Source organism: Amblyomma maculatum, chromosome 7 (assembly GCF_055883805.1).
Source record: "Amblyomma maculatum isolate TAMU_Amacu chromosome 7, ASM5588380v1, whole genome shotgun sequence".
NCBI classification, from domain to species: Eukaryota; Metazoa; Arthropoda; class Arachnida; order Ixodida; family Ixodidae; genus Amblyomma; species Amblyomma maculatum.
Genome location: NC_139350.1, coordinates 22,386,020 through 22,400,377, shown reverse-complemented (window position 1 = coordinate 22,400,377; position 14,358 = coordinate 22,386,020). Strand labels below are relative to the sequence as shown.

Genomic DNA, 14,358 nt, shown 5'->3' with positions numbered 1-14,358 from the left:
CAATGGTCCCGGCTTACAGATGACGTCAATGCTCCAAGGCGAGGATGGGGATGACGTACGCCGCACCTCCAACCAAATGTTACGTGGCGGCAAGCGATTAAAATAGGAGAACAGAGGGCAGGGAGAAGATGCTCGATGGTCGTGAGATCACTTTTAATGAATCTGTGTGCGGGCCTAGCGCGCACGCTCCTGCCAGCACCACTTCCCTCTTCTCCCTCTTTCGTCCGTAACATATTTTGAAAAGTAAACACTCGTAACTGCCATTCTCGATTTTTTGTTTTTATTTTTGAAAATTACACAGAAGTTCGGTCTAATGCACACGCTAAGGCCAAAACAGACGGTGTGTTGTGAAAACGGTTACACTAGTACAACCTGCGTGCCAACACCAATAATGTCTCAAATAGCCAAAATTTAGCGAGCTTATATATTCCTTTGCGATAACTTATCTGACTTAGCCGAAAGCTCTGCTCTCGCGCTGGCACTGCTTAACGCTTTGCCAAAAAGCTCGTGTAAAAACTGCAGGTAGTTAGTAGGCTTGTAGGCAGTAGCAATATCATGGACTTTAATAAAGCAGCAGCTGTTGAGGACAGAATTAAGCAGATCGAATGGGTCACGTGACTAATGATGTAAATGTGCACCGGACAGAATCTCTTCTGCTAATCTACCCATCCAAATCAGCCATTGCTGATGGAACGCGCCACACCCTCGGTCCACTCTCCCCTAAAGATCAGTCGTTGTCTTCAAACCTGTATTTGTCCTCAGTCATAAATTCGCTTTCTCTGCCCTGTAAAGGGAGAAAACATGGCCCTCTCCGTTTTGGCACCAGCTAACCGAAGCTTCAGGTGGACATGCGGATGGATTTTTTAACTGAAGCGATCTATTGCAGCACTAGCATATCGCAGTCTGAAAAATATCCACCATTCTCGCGTAAGGAGGGAAGTTATGTGGCTTGTACTTTATATTATCCAAAGCTACTCGAGCGGCTAGAATGCGGCGTAATGACGGATCAGCAATAATACTGCCGCAAAACCTTCAAAAGGAGAAAGTAATCGCGTACGATAGCAGGTCCCTCACAAAAGCCGAAGTCAATTACTCGACGAACGAGAAGGAGCGCCTTGCGATCATCTGAGCCACTTCTAAGTTTCGTCCATACCTATACGACTGACCATTCAAGGTGGTAAGCGACTATCACGTGCTCTGCTGGCTGGGTACTTTGAAAGGTCCCTCCGGCCGCCTTGCCAGATGGAGCCTACGCCTTCAAGAATTTGACTTGACTGTAGTCTATAAGTCGGGCCGGAAGCATTATCCCGCGCTCCCGTCGACGCTCCGCCGAAGGACTATGACGACGAAGGACGATGACAACAGCGATCAGACCCTGAGCTGAAAGCACTAGCCAATTACTTAGAAGGAAAGACCGCTTCCTCTCCTGGTGCATTCAGGCGACATTTATCATCGTTCGCGTTAAGCAACGGCCTCCTCGTGAAGAACTTCGCACCCAACAGGACCGCATAGCTTCTTGTAGTGCCTAAAAACCACCGGCAGGAAATTCTGCAGGCGTTGCATTGCACGATGAGCCCACAGCATACCATCTCGGATTTGCGCGCACGTTGCGTCGAATCCAGGAGAAGTACTACTGGTTGAGACTGCCTGCTGAAGTTGCCCACTACGTGAAGACGTGTCGTGAGTGCCAACGACGCAAGACGCCGCCGATCAGACCAGCAGGACTACTAAACCAGATTCCGCCCCCAATCCGGCCCTTTCAACAAATTGGGATGGATCTCCTCGGCCTCTTTCACCTTCGCCTATGGGTAAAAAGTGGATCATTGTGGCCACTGACTACCTTACCCGTTACGCCGAAGCAAGAGCACTACCAAATGGTACCGCGGCAGAAGTCGCCAAATTTTTTGTCGAACAAATTAACTTGCGACATGGTGCCCCAGAAGTGCTCATCACGGACAGGGGAACGGCGTTTACGCCAGAGTTGACGCAAGCCATCCTGGAATACAGTCATACAAGCCATCGACGAATAACTGCGTACCATCCCCAGACCAATGGCATTACAGATCGCCTGAATAAAACAATCACGGACATGATCGCCATGTACGTCGACGCAGAACACAAGACATGGGACGCCATCTTGCCGTACGTGATCTTCGCGTATAACACGGCAGTCCAAGAGACGACCAGAGCGACCCCGTTCAAGCTTGTGTACAGCAGGGAGCTCACGATGACGCTCGACGCAATGCTGCCGCACGTAACCAATGAGGACAACCTTGACATCGCCGCCTACCTGCAGCGTTCAGAGGAAGCCCGACGACTCGCACGGCTGCGTATTAAAGACCAACAGCACACCGACAGCCGACGATACAACTTACGACGACGAAACGCAGAGTACAATCCACGAGACCAAGTGTGGGTTTGGACTCCAATTCGCCGCCGTGAACTAAGTGAAAAGCTGCTGCGTCGATACTTTGAGCCATACAAAATCCTTCGCCGCATCGGACAACTGGACTAAGAAGTTATTTCCGAAGGTACGATAGCATCACAACGGCGACGCGCGCGCCCAGAAATCGCACATGCTGTTCGTCTGAAGGCTTATTACGCGCGTTAAAAAATCCGCGGTGTTTAAACTTTGTAATGCGTCTATTTATCTACGTTTTTATTTTAGAACATTGAGGCTATGTTTTTTTAAGGGGCAAGTAATGCCGCGAAACCTTCAAACTGTATTTGTTGTTTTTTACTAGCCGCCGCATGCGGCCTTATCACTGTGATTCTGGCACGCGTATCAATCCTCTATCCCGCGTTTGTTCATGCTCGTCGCGATACGACGCGTTATAATTTCTTTGTCGCGAACGATGCGCCGAGATCTGTCTCGAAGTTTCCGACCACTTGCGTATGTTTCTACAATGTTCCAAGTTGTGATAGTAGCAGTTTGCGACGTTATCTAGGTTGTTCTGAGAAGCTTTTAAAGCCTTTAAATTCAGCGTTGACGAGTGTGACGGGCTTTCTTTGTTCGACGAGCGACGAGCACGTTTGTTGCTATCGCCTCCGCCGAGTTGCTCAGTTTTTTTGCGGGCGCACGTCAGCCCAATAAAGAGTTTCTTCAGTGCAATCACCGACTCTTCATTTGTGTCATCAACCCTGGTCACCATCAAGTGACCATATCGGCCTGTGGGCGTGCCATACGACGCACTAAGACAACGCAATCCAAAAGCGACTTTACCTTTAGCCTGCATCGAAACGTGGCCGCTGCTGTCATTATTTCGACCCACCGTTTTTCGTTTCGAGCCGAAAGCAATAATGCCGCAAAGTTTCCGATAGGTGGGGAGAGAATATAGAAGCTCGGAGAACATTGAAGTATTTTAGTGGATCTTAGTATACCCCAGTGAGCGGGGCGTTTTCCGGGGCGAAGCAAGGGTGATTGGATTGACTACCACGGTAAGACCTGGCGTCAATACGTATGACAAAAAAACACTAATAAAAATTGGCTCTTTTGTCTCTAATTCTATCTTTCTTCTCAGTTAGCAACCACTGCTGGTTTGAGCGAATAAATTTTATCAGTTCATAAAATCTGTGGGCACGAGCGTAATATTTTCTAGCCCTTATCGCGACTTCTACAAGCCTACCTCCTGTCTTCCAAGAAAAAATGCGAATAAATTCAGAAGTTCTCAGCATAAGAGCTACACTTCTTTTCCAAAGGCCTCACCTCGAATGGCTTTTCCTACGACGCTGTCAGAATTTATGCCGTAATCCAGCTGGATGCCGTGGTTCCCCTCTTGACATTTTGCAAGGCTTGCGCTGGGGGAAGGCCTGTCTTGAATGGGGACCTCTGTGGGCGAGACCGGCCCATAGTCTTCGCAAGGTGTAAACTTTACAGCACCCCATGTCGATGACTGTAGCACATTCTGCGCATAAGAATCAGTGCGCAATGATTAAGTTGCTAAACCTCACTTTGATATTCGTAATCAATAATAAAATGCAGTTGAACGTCGTCAAACCGGTCAATGATAACTTACTGTAGCTCAGTTTGCCCAGCATTCGACATTTACACTTGCGTAAAAAAATGCTTACCAGAGCTGTGAAATTTATTGATTGAATTCAATAAATGCACGGAAGCTTGGTTGCTAATTACTAGAAAAGCAAGACGGAGGAGCAGATTTTTTCCACAGTGTAAGCTGACACCGGAAGGCGCGAGACGAAGTTTCACGTGCTTAAAAAACAGAAGCATCAATTTTCATATTTTGCCTCCCCAAGCAGCTGTTCTGGTGTAATAATCAAAATGGCATATCTATGTCGCCAGTTAACCACTTCAAGAAAAAAACAATTTTGGAACAAAACGGTCACCAGTCCATTAATTTCTTTAGAATTGACCGACCATATCCCCTCTGCCTGTAAACGTTTTAAACCAGTGTGATATTGATTGAAAAGACACAAAGTCTCTCCTGTTCATTAAGTATCAATCCAAACTTTTCTGATTACGCAGTTTTGTCTTCTATGCCACTCCTTTTTGTACGCCACAGATTGTGCGTAGTGGGGGTTTGAAACCGAGCTGAGCTATTAAATGTATCTACTTTGCTACTGCTAAGATTGCCAGCTTATCTGTCACACAGACACAGGATGACTAGCAGAGCAGGGTATCCTTTGAGAGCATATTTGCCGACTCTTATGTGACATGTGCTAGTGATTTCTCTTCACGCATCATGTGAAAGAATCATTTCTAATCTCTAATCTCATTTATTCCCTTGCCAAAGGTACGTCGTAATTACGATTTTAAAACAGTACTCGCCATTTGGAGACTATGGCAAAACAAGTTTTCTTGATGCCTACAGGTTTAGTTCCCGCCAGTACTCCAGTCCCCTTGTTGTTCTTGGTCATGACAGAGTGCATACTTTGCAGCAGACCGCAAAACGTTTCGGTCTAACTCTGGACAGGAGAAGCATGTGATAGGCATGATGAGCATTTTATTAGATACGTCTAGTGTAGCTCTGAGGAAGCTCCTAATTTTGTTTTATATACGCCCCCAGGGCCAGCTGTGGAGGCCTAGTCCCCACTTTCTAACCTCTGCCACTGAACCATTACAGTAGTCTGGCCGTTCGCATTTCCGCATGATTTAATCTCCAGTGAATGACCTCGCATGACTAATTTTAGGTTTAGTACTTAGCAGCAAGTGATTTAAGGTTACAAAGTCTCGTGCCAATGTACCGGTAAAAGAAAGAAGTGATCCAGCAGTTCGGATATAGGGTTCTTACGATGCTTACAGGCGGAAAAGGGGTGGCGTATAAATTTAGTGGTTTTCACTCTCAAGCGCGACTCGCCACGAGAGAAGTCATACTGAAAGCCTTGGGAAATTTCAACCCCTGAAGTTCTTTGTTATCAGTCCACATTGCACGATACACGGCAACCATGTTTCTCGCTTTCGTTCAAAAGCATCAAGGCAGTTATGATGGAGCTCGCGCTTTTTGGGTACTTCAGTCCGGCTCCGTATCCCCTGAAACGCCGCCCCAAGTGGTGAAAAAATATTTTATTCATCTCGTATTTAACAGTGCATATTTGATGATATTGCAAAGCTAGGAATATTATCGTGTTGGGAGAGCGGATAGGCTAAATGATAAAGAAGATAAATTTTATTACGATCAACGCGATAAAAGACAACACGCCCAAACAAAGGGTTTGAACATAACATACCGACTCTTGTACCTTAGGCCTGGAGTTAAAAGTCAATACCTGGCTCTGGTTATTTGTCGCATCGGGGCAAAAATGGTGCGGTTAACAATAGCAAGATTAGAAACGGGCAGCAGACCTGATAATGCTAAATAATTGTATGAAGATTTGCTTGCGAAAGCTGGCAAATCAAGCCGCTTCTCAACAGGGAAGTGATGATTAGGGGCACCTGTTTTGCTGTCACATTCAGGGAAACTTGTCCGTCGACCAGCATCTGCTCCACGAGGATCGGCTGTAGTGAAGCCACTCCTAAGGTAGGCGCACCAGGGCTTGGGTTCCGGCCGCGTCCTCGGCCTAGTGTTCGTCTGGCTGTAGCGAAAAGACCCGTAGAATCGCCATCACCTGCGAGTTCCATGAAGAGACATTTTCTACCCCGTAGCTTCCAGAGACTCATGAAAAAATTTCATCTTTCATACTTCTGACTTTCGCTTGGTAGTTCTATTTTCTACTGCCAATTAATTGCTTGTAGACTTTGAGGCAGCAGTTCATTTTTTACGCCTGAATGACTCGACTCAAAAGTGGTCATTCGTAAATCACTGTTTTCTCCAACAGTTTGAGGTCAGGAGTGAGAATCCTCTGTACCAGTGGCTTTAAAGCGATTCTCGCTGGGAGCCTTTTGGTTACGATTCCTTTTTTAGAATTATCGCGCAAACTGCCATTTGGATCAATATCTCAAAGCCCATAAACCACCACAACCATTAACCTTACGGTGCTTACGTATGCCCGCCTATTTTGTCTGTCATTAGGCCGATTCAGATGGTTTCCACTATGTTCGATGACATGAGAAGTCCTGTGACAGTGCTTTTCTCTGATGTACCCCGAGTCGCATTGCAGCGCCGATTACCCTGGCTCCTGGCAGCATAGTAAATATTTCGGTTTAGTATAAAACCGTTACCTAGTTTTTATACCTATCACGTTGCTGACGGCACCTCTCATCGCGCCGCATGAGGTGAAAGTGCCGAAGAGGTACTGCATCAATTGCGAATTGTCATCTCCCAGTCACCCATCAAGAGATAAAAACGCGCAAATGATAAAAAGCCAATATATTAGGTTGAAAGAAAGTATGACAGAAAGCAGAAAAAGCGAAATCTAAGCAAGCATGAAGCAGTTGCGCAACAGCGACTACAAGAAGCATATACAAGAACTCTACACGATCAATATAGATGGGGTCAAGTAGATATTAGCAATATGTGTTAGTCAAGTGGAGCAGCCGCAGACGGGCCAAGATTTGACTAGTGGGTATTATGTCGCAGTACATTGATTATAGTCTGACAAGATGCCGTCCGCTCTATTTTACCGATCTAAAGCGGATATGGCTGAAATATTGCTCAGCCGCCCTGTCCAATCTCCTAACCATCAACCGTCGCCTTCCACCCTGCTTTCGTTTTATTTCTCCGAAATTCTTTCTGATCCCCTTGAATGCAGAGCAGATTATTTCTTTCTTCGCTTTGCCACACGCCTACCAAGGACTCAGGTGTAACTAACAGATAGGGGGATCAACTTGAAGCTTCTATTGATCCACTAGCGCATCAAAATACCAAAATAACTATAGAGGTAGCTGAAGGAGGGCAATGCTATTTCATATCATTTGTGGTTTAACGTCCCACACCTGCCCACGGGGCGACGACATTGTGAATTGAAGGCTGGACAGTAGTTTTGGCCGCAAAAGCTTCTTTCATCATCATCAGCCGGACTATACCCACAGCAGGGCGAAGGCCTTTCCCAGTTACCTCCAATATCCCGACCCTGTGCTAGCTGCATCCACTTGTCCCCGGCTAACTTCTTAACCTCATTCACACACCTAATTTTCTACCACCCCCTGCTATGCTTACCTTCCCTTAGAATTCGTTTGATTACTTCAGGCCTTCGATTGTCCTCTTTTCCAACTACTTGTTCTGAAAATGCCAATTTCACCTGACTTTCGACTAGAATTCCAGTAATCTGTGGCATTTCTCTAAGCAACTCTGCACACTTCCTATTTCTTAACGTTACACCTGCCACTTTGTTCCGTAGCCATCTGCATTGTCCTCAACTCAAGTAGAAGCCTTCTCATTACCCTCCATGTTTAAGATGGAAAGGACAGTATGGGTAGGATGTAACTGCTATACTTTCCTCGTGAGTGATACCAACACGAAGCTAATCATAATGTTTCAGTTCTTTCAAAATGCACCCCATTCCATTTTTATTCTCCTAGTTATTTCCCTTTTATTGCCTGGATCCGCGGTTACTACCTGTCCTAAGTAAAAAATTAGAAGAGTTCAACGCTGCTTAACTGAATATTGAGCGAACCCAACAGCTGCGGGTGACCGAGCATTCTTCTAATTCTTTTTCTTCCCCAGCCCACCACAACACGCCCCACTTTAACCAAGCCGTATGAATGTGCCTTAGTGGCCTAGAGGGGTAACGAAATGCCAAGGTCCTGGCAGACTGATTCTAACATAAGCGTCACATGTGTGAGAGAGAGAGAGAAAAAAACTTTATATAATGAAAAAAGAAAAATAATCTAGAGCTCCCATGGTTGGGTCCTCAGTCCAGGACTCCCGCGGCCTTTGCTGCCCTGCTGGCCCGTTCAATCAGCCAAAGCTGGTCATTCGACTCCGAACTGGACAGCGCAGCCTCCGACTGCTCCGGCGTGGCGTTGTGAATTATCGGCACTGCATCTATGTTCTGGCAGGCCCATGTGATGTGATCAATTGTCGGTTTCTGTCCACACCAGGGACACTTGTCCCTGTATACGGTCGGATGTATCTTGCTGTAAAAAGACAGGCATGGATAAGAATTTGTAGCTGCCGCCAAAACACTCATTGCTCCCTGTTTAACAACTTGTGGGGCGGAGGATACCATCTTCTGGTCCCCCGGTAGTGCACCAAAATGTCTGCGTAGGTACGAGTCACTGCCCCGGTCTCTTCGGCCTCTGACCTCCCTGGGTTTGCATAACCTCGAGCTATGAGATCGGCCTGGATGGATGTTCCCGGGAATGTCGCCGTGCCCCGAAGCCCAAAGTACGAATTGTTTTGTGTCGCTTATCCCGCCGGCCTTTGAGATGGCGGCCGCCTTTTTGCCAATCCCTCCGTTGCTGAATCCTTGGCAAGCGGCTTGCGAATCGGTCATTACTACCAGCGAACGCCCGGACCTATTGCCCTCTGCGACCGCTAGAGCAATAGCGGCCTCCTCGGAGTCAGACACGGTGCAGTTCCGTAGCGAGGTGCTCATTTTCTCCTTTAGCTGGAAGTCTACAACCGTCACCACATCTCTTTCGTTAGAATACATCGCCGCGTCTACATAGACGGCGTTCTTGTTCTGATAGATCTTGGCTAAGGCTTCCGTCCTGGCCCTACGCCTACCCTGATGAACGACAGGATGCATGTTCTTGGGAATTGGCGCTACTAAAAACGTAATCCAGATCGCGTCCGGTATGTCTATTGTCCGTTCAATTTCTAGCATGTGATCACGATAGCCTAGTCTTTGGAGGAGAGCTCGTCCCGCCGTAGTGCTTTGTAGCCTCATCTTCTGAAAGACAAGCTGTGCTTCCTTGTGCTCTTCGTATGTGTTTGTTAAGCCAAGAGCCTATAAATTCGCGTTTGCCGTTCTTATTGGCAGCCCCAGCGCTGTCTTGTATGCCTTCCTGAGGATCGATTTCACTTTCTCTCTCTTCGTTTGGCTCAGGAGTTGATAGCGAAGACTGTACGTGGCTGTGCTTGCCACAAGCGCCCGCACTAACTTGAGCGTGTCTTTCTCCTTCATCCCCTTTCCTCTATAAGTCATTTGCCTAATCATTCTCTTATCTGAGCCGAAGATCCAGATAGCAATCTGATCGTGTGGTCCGACCTCTGATTGGATTGAATCCACATTCCCATCACTCTCAGCAGGTGCACTGCTGGCTAGCATAACGGGGAGGTCAATATTACTGTCGTATCGGCGCCTATATACTCTGAGAAGTTCAAATTTTTCGGGCGAACACGAAAGTCCCCTAGCCCTTGCGTAGCTGTCGACACAGTCCGCCTTGAGACCTAGCGAGCTCTCCGTCGCTCAAATTGTTATGTCATCGGCGTATATTGCGTGCCGAATGCCATCTATGGCATTCAACTTCTCCGCCAAGCCAACCATAGCGATGTTGAAGAGAAGGGGCGAAATTACAGATCCTTGAGGCGTACCCTTGTTAGGCATCTTGATCTTGTCCGATCGTAAGTCGCCGATCCCTGTAGTCGCGGTCCTATCCATAAGAAAGACCTTGACCTAACCATGAATCTTTCGTCGGCATGTAGATTGCTCAGACCCGATAGTATGGCTTCATGACTAACATTGTCGAACGCCCCCTTGAGGTCGAGAGCCATGATCACATGCTATCCATACTTTGGGACATTGCTAAGAACCTCTTCTTTGAGGAGAAGGACATCTTGCTTCGATAGCTTTGGCCGGAAACCAAACATTGCGTGTGGCAGGAGATCGTCATCTTATAGTTTTGAAGTCTGGTCATCACGATCCTTTCATACAGTTTCCCTAGACATGAGGTCAGTGAGATAGGCCGCAGATTCTCCAAAAATGGCGCCTTGCCTGGATTGGGGATGGTGATAATTTCTGCGTGCCGCTCCTCCTCCGGCAGTCTCCGCCTCCCAGTGGTCATTCAAAAATTTTGTGATGCTCGCAATCTGTTCCGCCCTTAGATTCCTTATAATGGCGCTGCCGATCGTGTCTGCTCCCACCGCTGTGTTCTTGACAGCCATTCTGGCCGCCGCATACACCTCATCCTTCGTGATTAGACGGTCGAGTTTCTCATTTTCAATTCCCCCGATACACTTCTGTGCAGCCGGGGATGTCCATCTCCCCCACGTACCGTTTTCGGATCTTGTCTAGCAACTCTTCATCGTCTCTCAGGTACTTGTGGGCGATTCGGTGAAGCGTCTTGCTGGTTCCGGCCTCAGACTTGGCTGGGTTGATGAGATTCCTTAGCAACGCCCAAGCCTTGGCCGTCCCTAGTGTTCCTTTCAGTAAGATGCCCAATTGTCCCCAGTTTTGTCTAGAGAGCTCTTGCGCATACTGCTCTGCCTCAGCGGTGACCTGGGCAATCTTCAGTTTGAGCTTCCTGTTGCCCTTCTGTCTCCTCCACCTCTTAGTCATACTTCTACGAGCTTCCCATAACCGCTGTAGATAGTTATCAATTTCAAGAACTGCGCTCGTCCTTTTCACGGTCTTTGTGGCTCTTTCGTAATCTTCGCGGAGTCCCTTGCTCCACGCCTCAATAGCTTGAATTGGTTCCTTGTCGCAATGTACTCTAAACGCATTCCAGACAGTTATTTTCACTTCTCCTAACTTTCGTCTGACCATCGCAGTGGCCAAAGATATCACAAGGATAAAGTGATCACTTCCAAGGCTCTAGTTCGTGTTTTCCCAAGTAACGTCATTATCTTTGGCTACCTTTCTTGCATCTTTGAATAGTAGCGCAAAGTCAGCATTCCTTTGCCTGGGCGGGCTCTACACATTCAGGACGAATATGCTGTTCTTACCTCTCTTGTGCGGTATGATCTCGATTAGCACACGCTCGATATGTGTTGAACGCCGGGTGTTGAATCGCCGTCACCGTTTTGGCTACCAGGGTTCCCGCTTTCCCCTCTGTCTGACTGGAATACGCAACGTACCCAGAAAGGCTTGGAGAGCAGCCAGTTTCCTGCAGCGCTATAACATCTGGCTTGACGAGAACCCTTTTCATGTAACATTTTAAATTGACCTGCTTCCTGTGGAAGCCGCGGCAGTTCCATTGCCAGATTTCTAGTGTTTCTTTATCTCCCCTAGCATGTCTGGCCATTACGCTGGGACCTGACTATCTTGGGTCAATTTGCTGCAACTCACTGTAATCGAAGGCCCACTGTACGCCTTCTCCTTGACTTTCTTTCTCCAAATGGTCAACTTCTTCATGAAGTCGGTCGACTGTTGTTCGACCCTCAGTTCTTTCGGCAGTGGCGAAGGTGTACCCTTTCGGCTGCTCTTTTTATCCCCGGTGTCCATGATTTCCTAGCACACGGCAGTAGCTGCCATACCTCTAAAAACTTTCATTAACTCATCGACCTTGCGAGTGAGCTCGTTACACTTATCTCGCATAACTTCAAACTCCCGAATGAGACCTGCACACTCATTACACTTATAATGCAACGTCTCCATTTTTTGTGTGTGCCGGAGTAGAAGCCTTGACCGCTATTTCTGGCCAGCTCATATTGCCAGTCTTCGTTATGTTATTTGTCTTTTCCAGGCTCGGGTTCATGTCATTCGGCTGGCGTCTGGATGCCGACACCGGCAAGGAACGACTACGGCTCACCGAGGTCGCCCCTCGGAGCTGAACAACCGTCTCCTGGCTCCTTCCACGCTATTGTCCTTGTTGTTCTCTTGGTTTCTTTGGGCCTGCCGGTTGTGCATCGACTTTGAGGACAATATGGAAGGCTTGATGCCGCCTCCCTGCAGCTGAAGCTGGAGGTGTTCCGTATCCCTCATTGGGGGGAGGGGTGAGAAGGACTGCGACCGGTGCCGCAAGAAGCTCCGCGAAGTCTCTCCCTCGAAGTTAAGCCACTTGATATGTCGGCCTTGGCGCGGTCCGCGTTGGGCGCTGCTGCTCCTTCCTCGCCCTCCAGTAGAGGATCCGGCATTGCTTCGTGCTGGCTGTTGGCGAAGCTTCTTGAGGCGATTTTGGCCCTCCTTTGCAACAGTAAGGTGTGCCTCACCACATAGAACGCACGTAAGCGAGCAGGTGTGTTTTGAGGTGGGTCCAGGGTCCCGTACTGCCGGCACACCCGGACATTCGGCATGGGGCATATACATCCGATTGATGTCCTAGTTGTAGGCAGACGTGGTAAACCTGCCTGGTCGGTCGGTAGGGGTAGCAGGCTACCTCACCGCCATAGTAGAGAACGTATCTCGGAACGACAGGCCCCTCGAAGAGGATGACAGCAGTCTTAGATTTTCCCAGCATTCTAGACTGCAGAATAGTGACCCCTTGGGTTCGTACGCGCATGTTGGCAGCTCCTGCTAGCCCACATATAAAGCCCCTCTTTAACCAAGCCGTATAAACGTGCCTTATTGGGCTCTAGGAGTAACGTGAATGCCAAGGTCCTGGCAGGCTGATTCTGACATAACCGTCCCGTAATTAACGAAAGACTCAAGTTGGCCGCTCCAGCCAGCTTGGGGTTTTGTACGGTGGTCGTCTAAAGGTCCAATGTCAATGGTGGTCACCGCGCCATTCCACGCTGAAGAGCCTGCTTAAATGTCTCCACATTATACTTCCTTATGCTAGCCACCTTGCGTTTATTGATTATTTTTGACATCTCTGCCAGTTCTATTTGGTGTGATGGGTTGGAGGCTTTCATATTGTGGCGTTTCTTAATCAATGCTTTCGTCTCCTTAGACAACTTACCAGTATCATCTCTAACAGTTCTACAGCCTACTTCTACCGCGCATTCTGTAATAATATTTCTGAAATTATTGTTCATTACGTCTATGTAAAGTCAGTTTTCTCGGTTAGCAATGAATATCTATTATGCAGGGAGAGCCTGAAATATTCTATTTTCTTTTTACCGCTGATTTGTTGATGGACTTCTTTCTCACTAATCTGTTCCGTTCCTTCTTCAAATTCAGATTAATTCCATACGTTAACATCCTGCACTCACTTCATCGAACCTTTCCGCTTATCTCTACATCCTGTACAATTCCAGGATTAGAACACAGTATGAAGCAAATTTTATTCTGTCTCCCTGTTAGGGCTTTTCCATGCAGAGCCTCTTTGCGATGATGCAAAATAACACATAAAATTGTGTGTTCTCAATCAGGTTCGAAACGCAACATATACGGCCATGACTCGAACTATCATTCCTGGAACGAGAAATGAATGTCGTAAGGATAAAGAGCTGTAGGTATATTGGGAGCACGTATAAACATTAGCCGGGTTTCAACTAAGGTAAACGGAGGTAGACGTGCGAAAGCATGGTTGAATTCGGTTTAGCTGTGACTCGGTGCTTGCATTTTTTTTTGCTTTACGTTTAGACTCGGTTACCTCTGCTCACTACCACTTCATCTGCTCACTACCACTTCGGCGATGCGAGTCCTTGGTGTCGATTTGGACAGTTCTGGTTCAGCAGCGCCATGGGTTCGATCTGCATGACAGAAAGCTGCTAGTACACTACACCTATTTCGGCGCATAGCCCAGAAAACAGGCGGCGCTTGCAGCAACATGGCTCGGACGTTAGTGCATTCTGCGTTACAGCCTCGGCTTGTCTATCAAGCCCAATTTCAAAGTCTCACATCAAGAGACTGGGATCGCTTGGAAGCAGTCAATAGAGAGGCAATGCGAGCCATCACTGGCCTCCCTGGCCTGACATCCATTCACACTCACCAAGCGCAGGCCCAGCTGAACCCCATTGATAGCTCATTGAGCAGCGTCGTGCAGCGCGCCACCTGAAGCGTGAAGCTATTCCTGCAGCGTCTGCATTAGCGCATTATTTTGATTCGTCTTGTACACTGCTTGAAGCAACGCCTTCCGAACCTCCATGGAAACGGCCAACGATGACAAACAACCGTCAGCTACGAGAAAAGGGCCGAGTTCAACATTCGGTGCAAGAAGCTGAGCCAGATCATTACACAGACACTACAGGGGCA

At 47.7% G+C, this 14,358-nt stretch overlaps 1 protein-coding gene across 3 annotated transcripts in view; it reads right to left on the bottom strand.

Moving 5' to 3' along the window:
* LOC146182815 (uncharacterized) overlaps nt 1-14,358 on the bottom strand; it is a 47,250-nt gene that overhangs the window by 16,268 nt on the left and 16,624 nt on the right. For all 3 annotated transcript variants that reach the window (XM_084608268.1, XM_084608270.1, XM_084608269.1), the window contains exons 5-6: nt 5,891-6,063; nt 3,707-3,905 (exon numbers count right to left, since the gene is read on the bottom strand). In XM_084608268.1, coding sequence (XP_084464394.1) covers nt 3,707-3,905; nt 5,891-6,063 — 372 coding nt within the window. The remainder of the gene's footprint in view (nt 1-3,706; nt 3,906-5,890; nt 6,064-14,358) is intronic.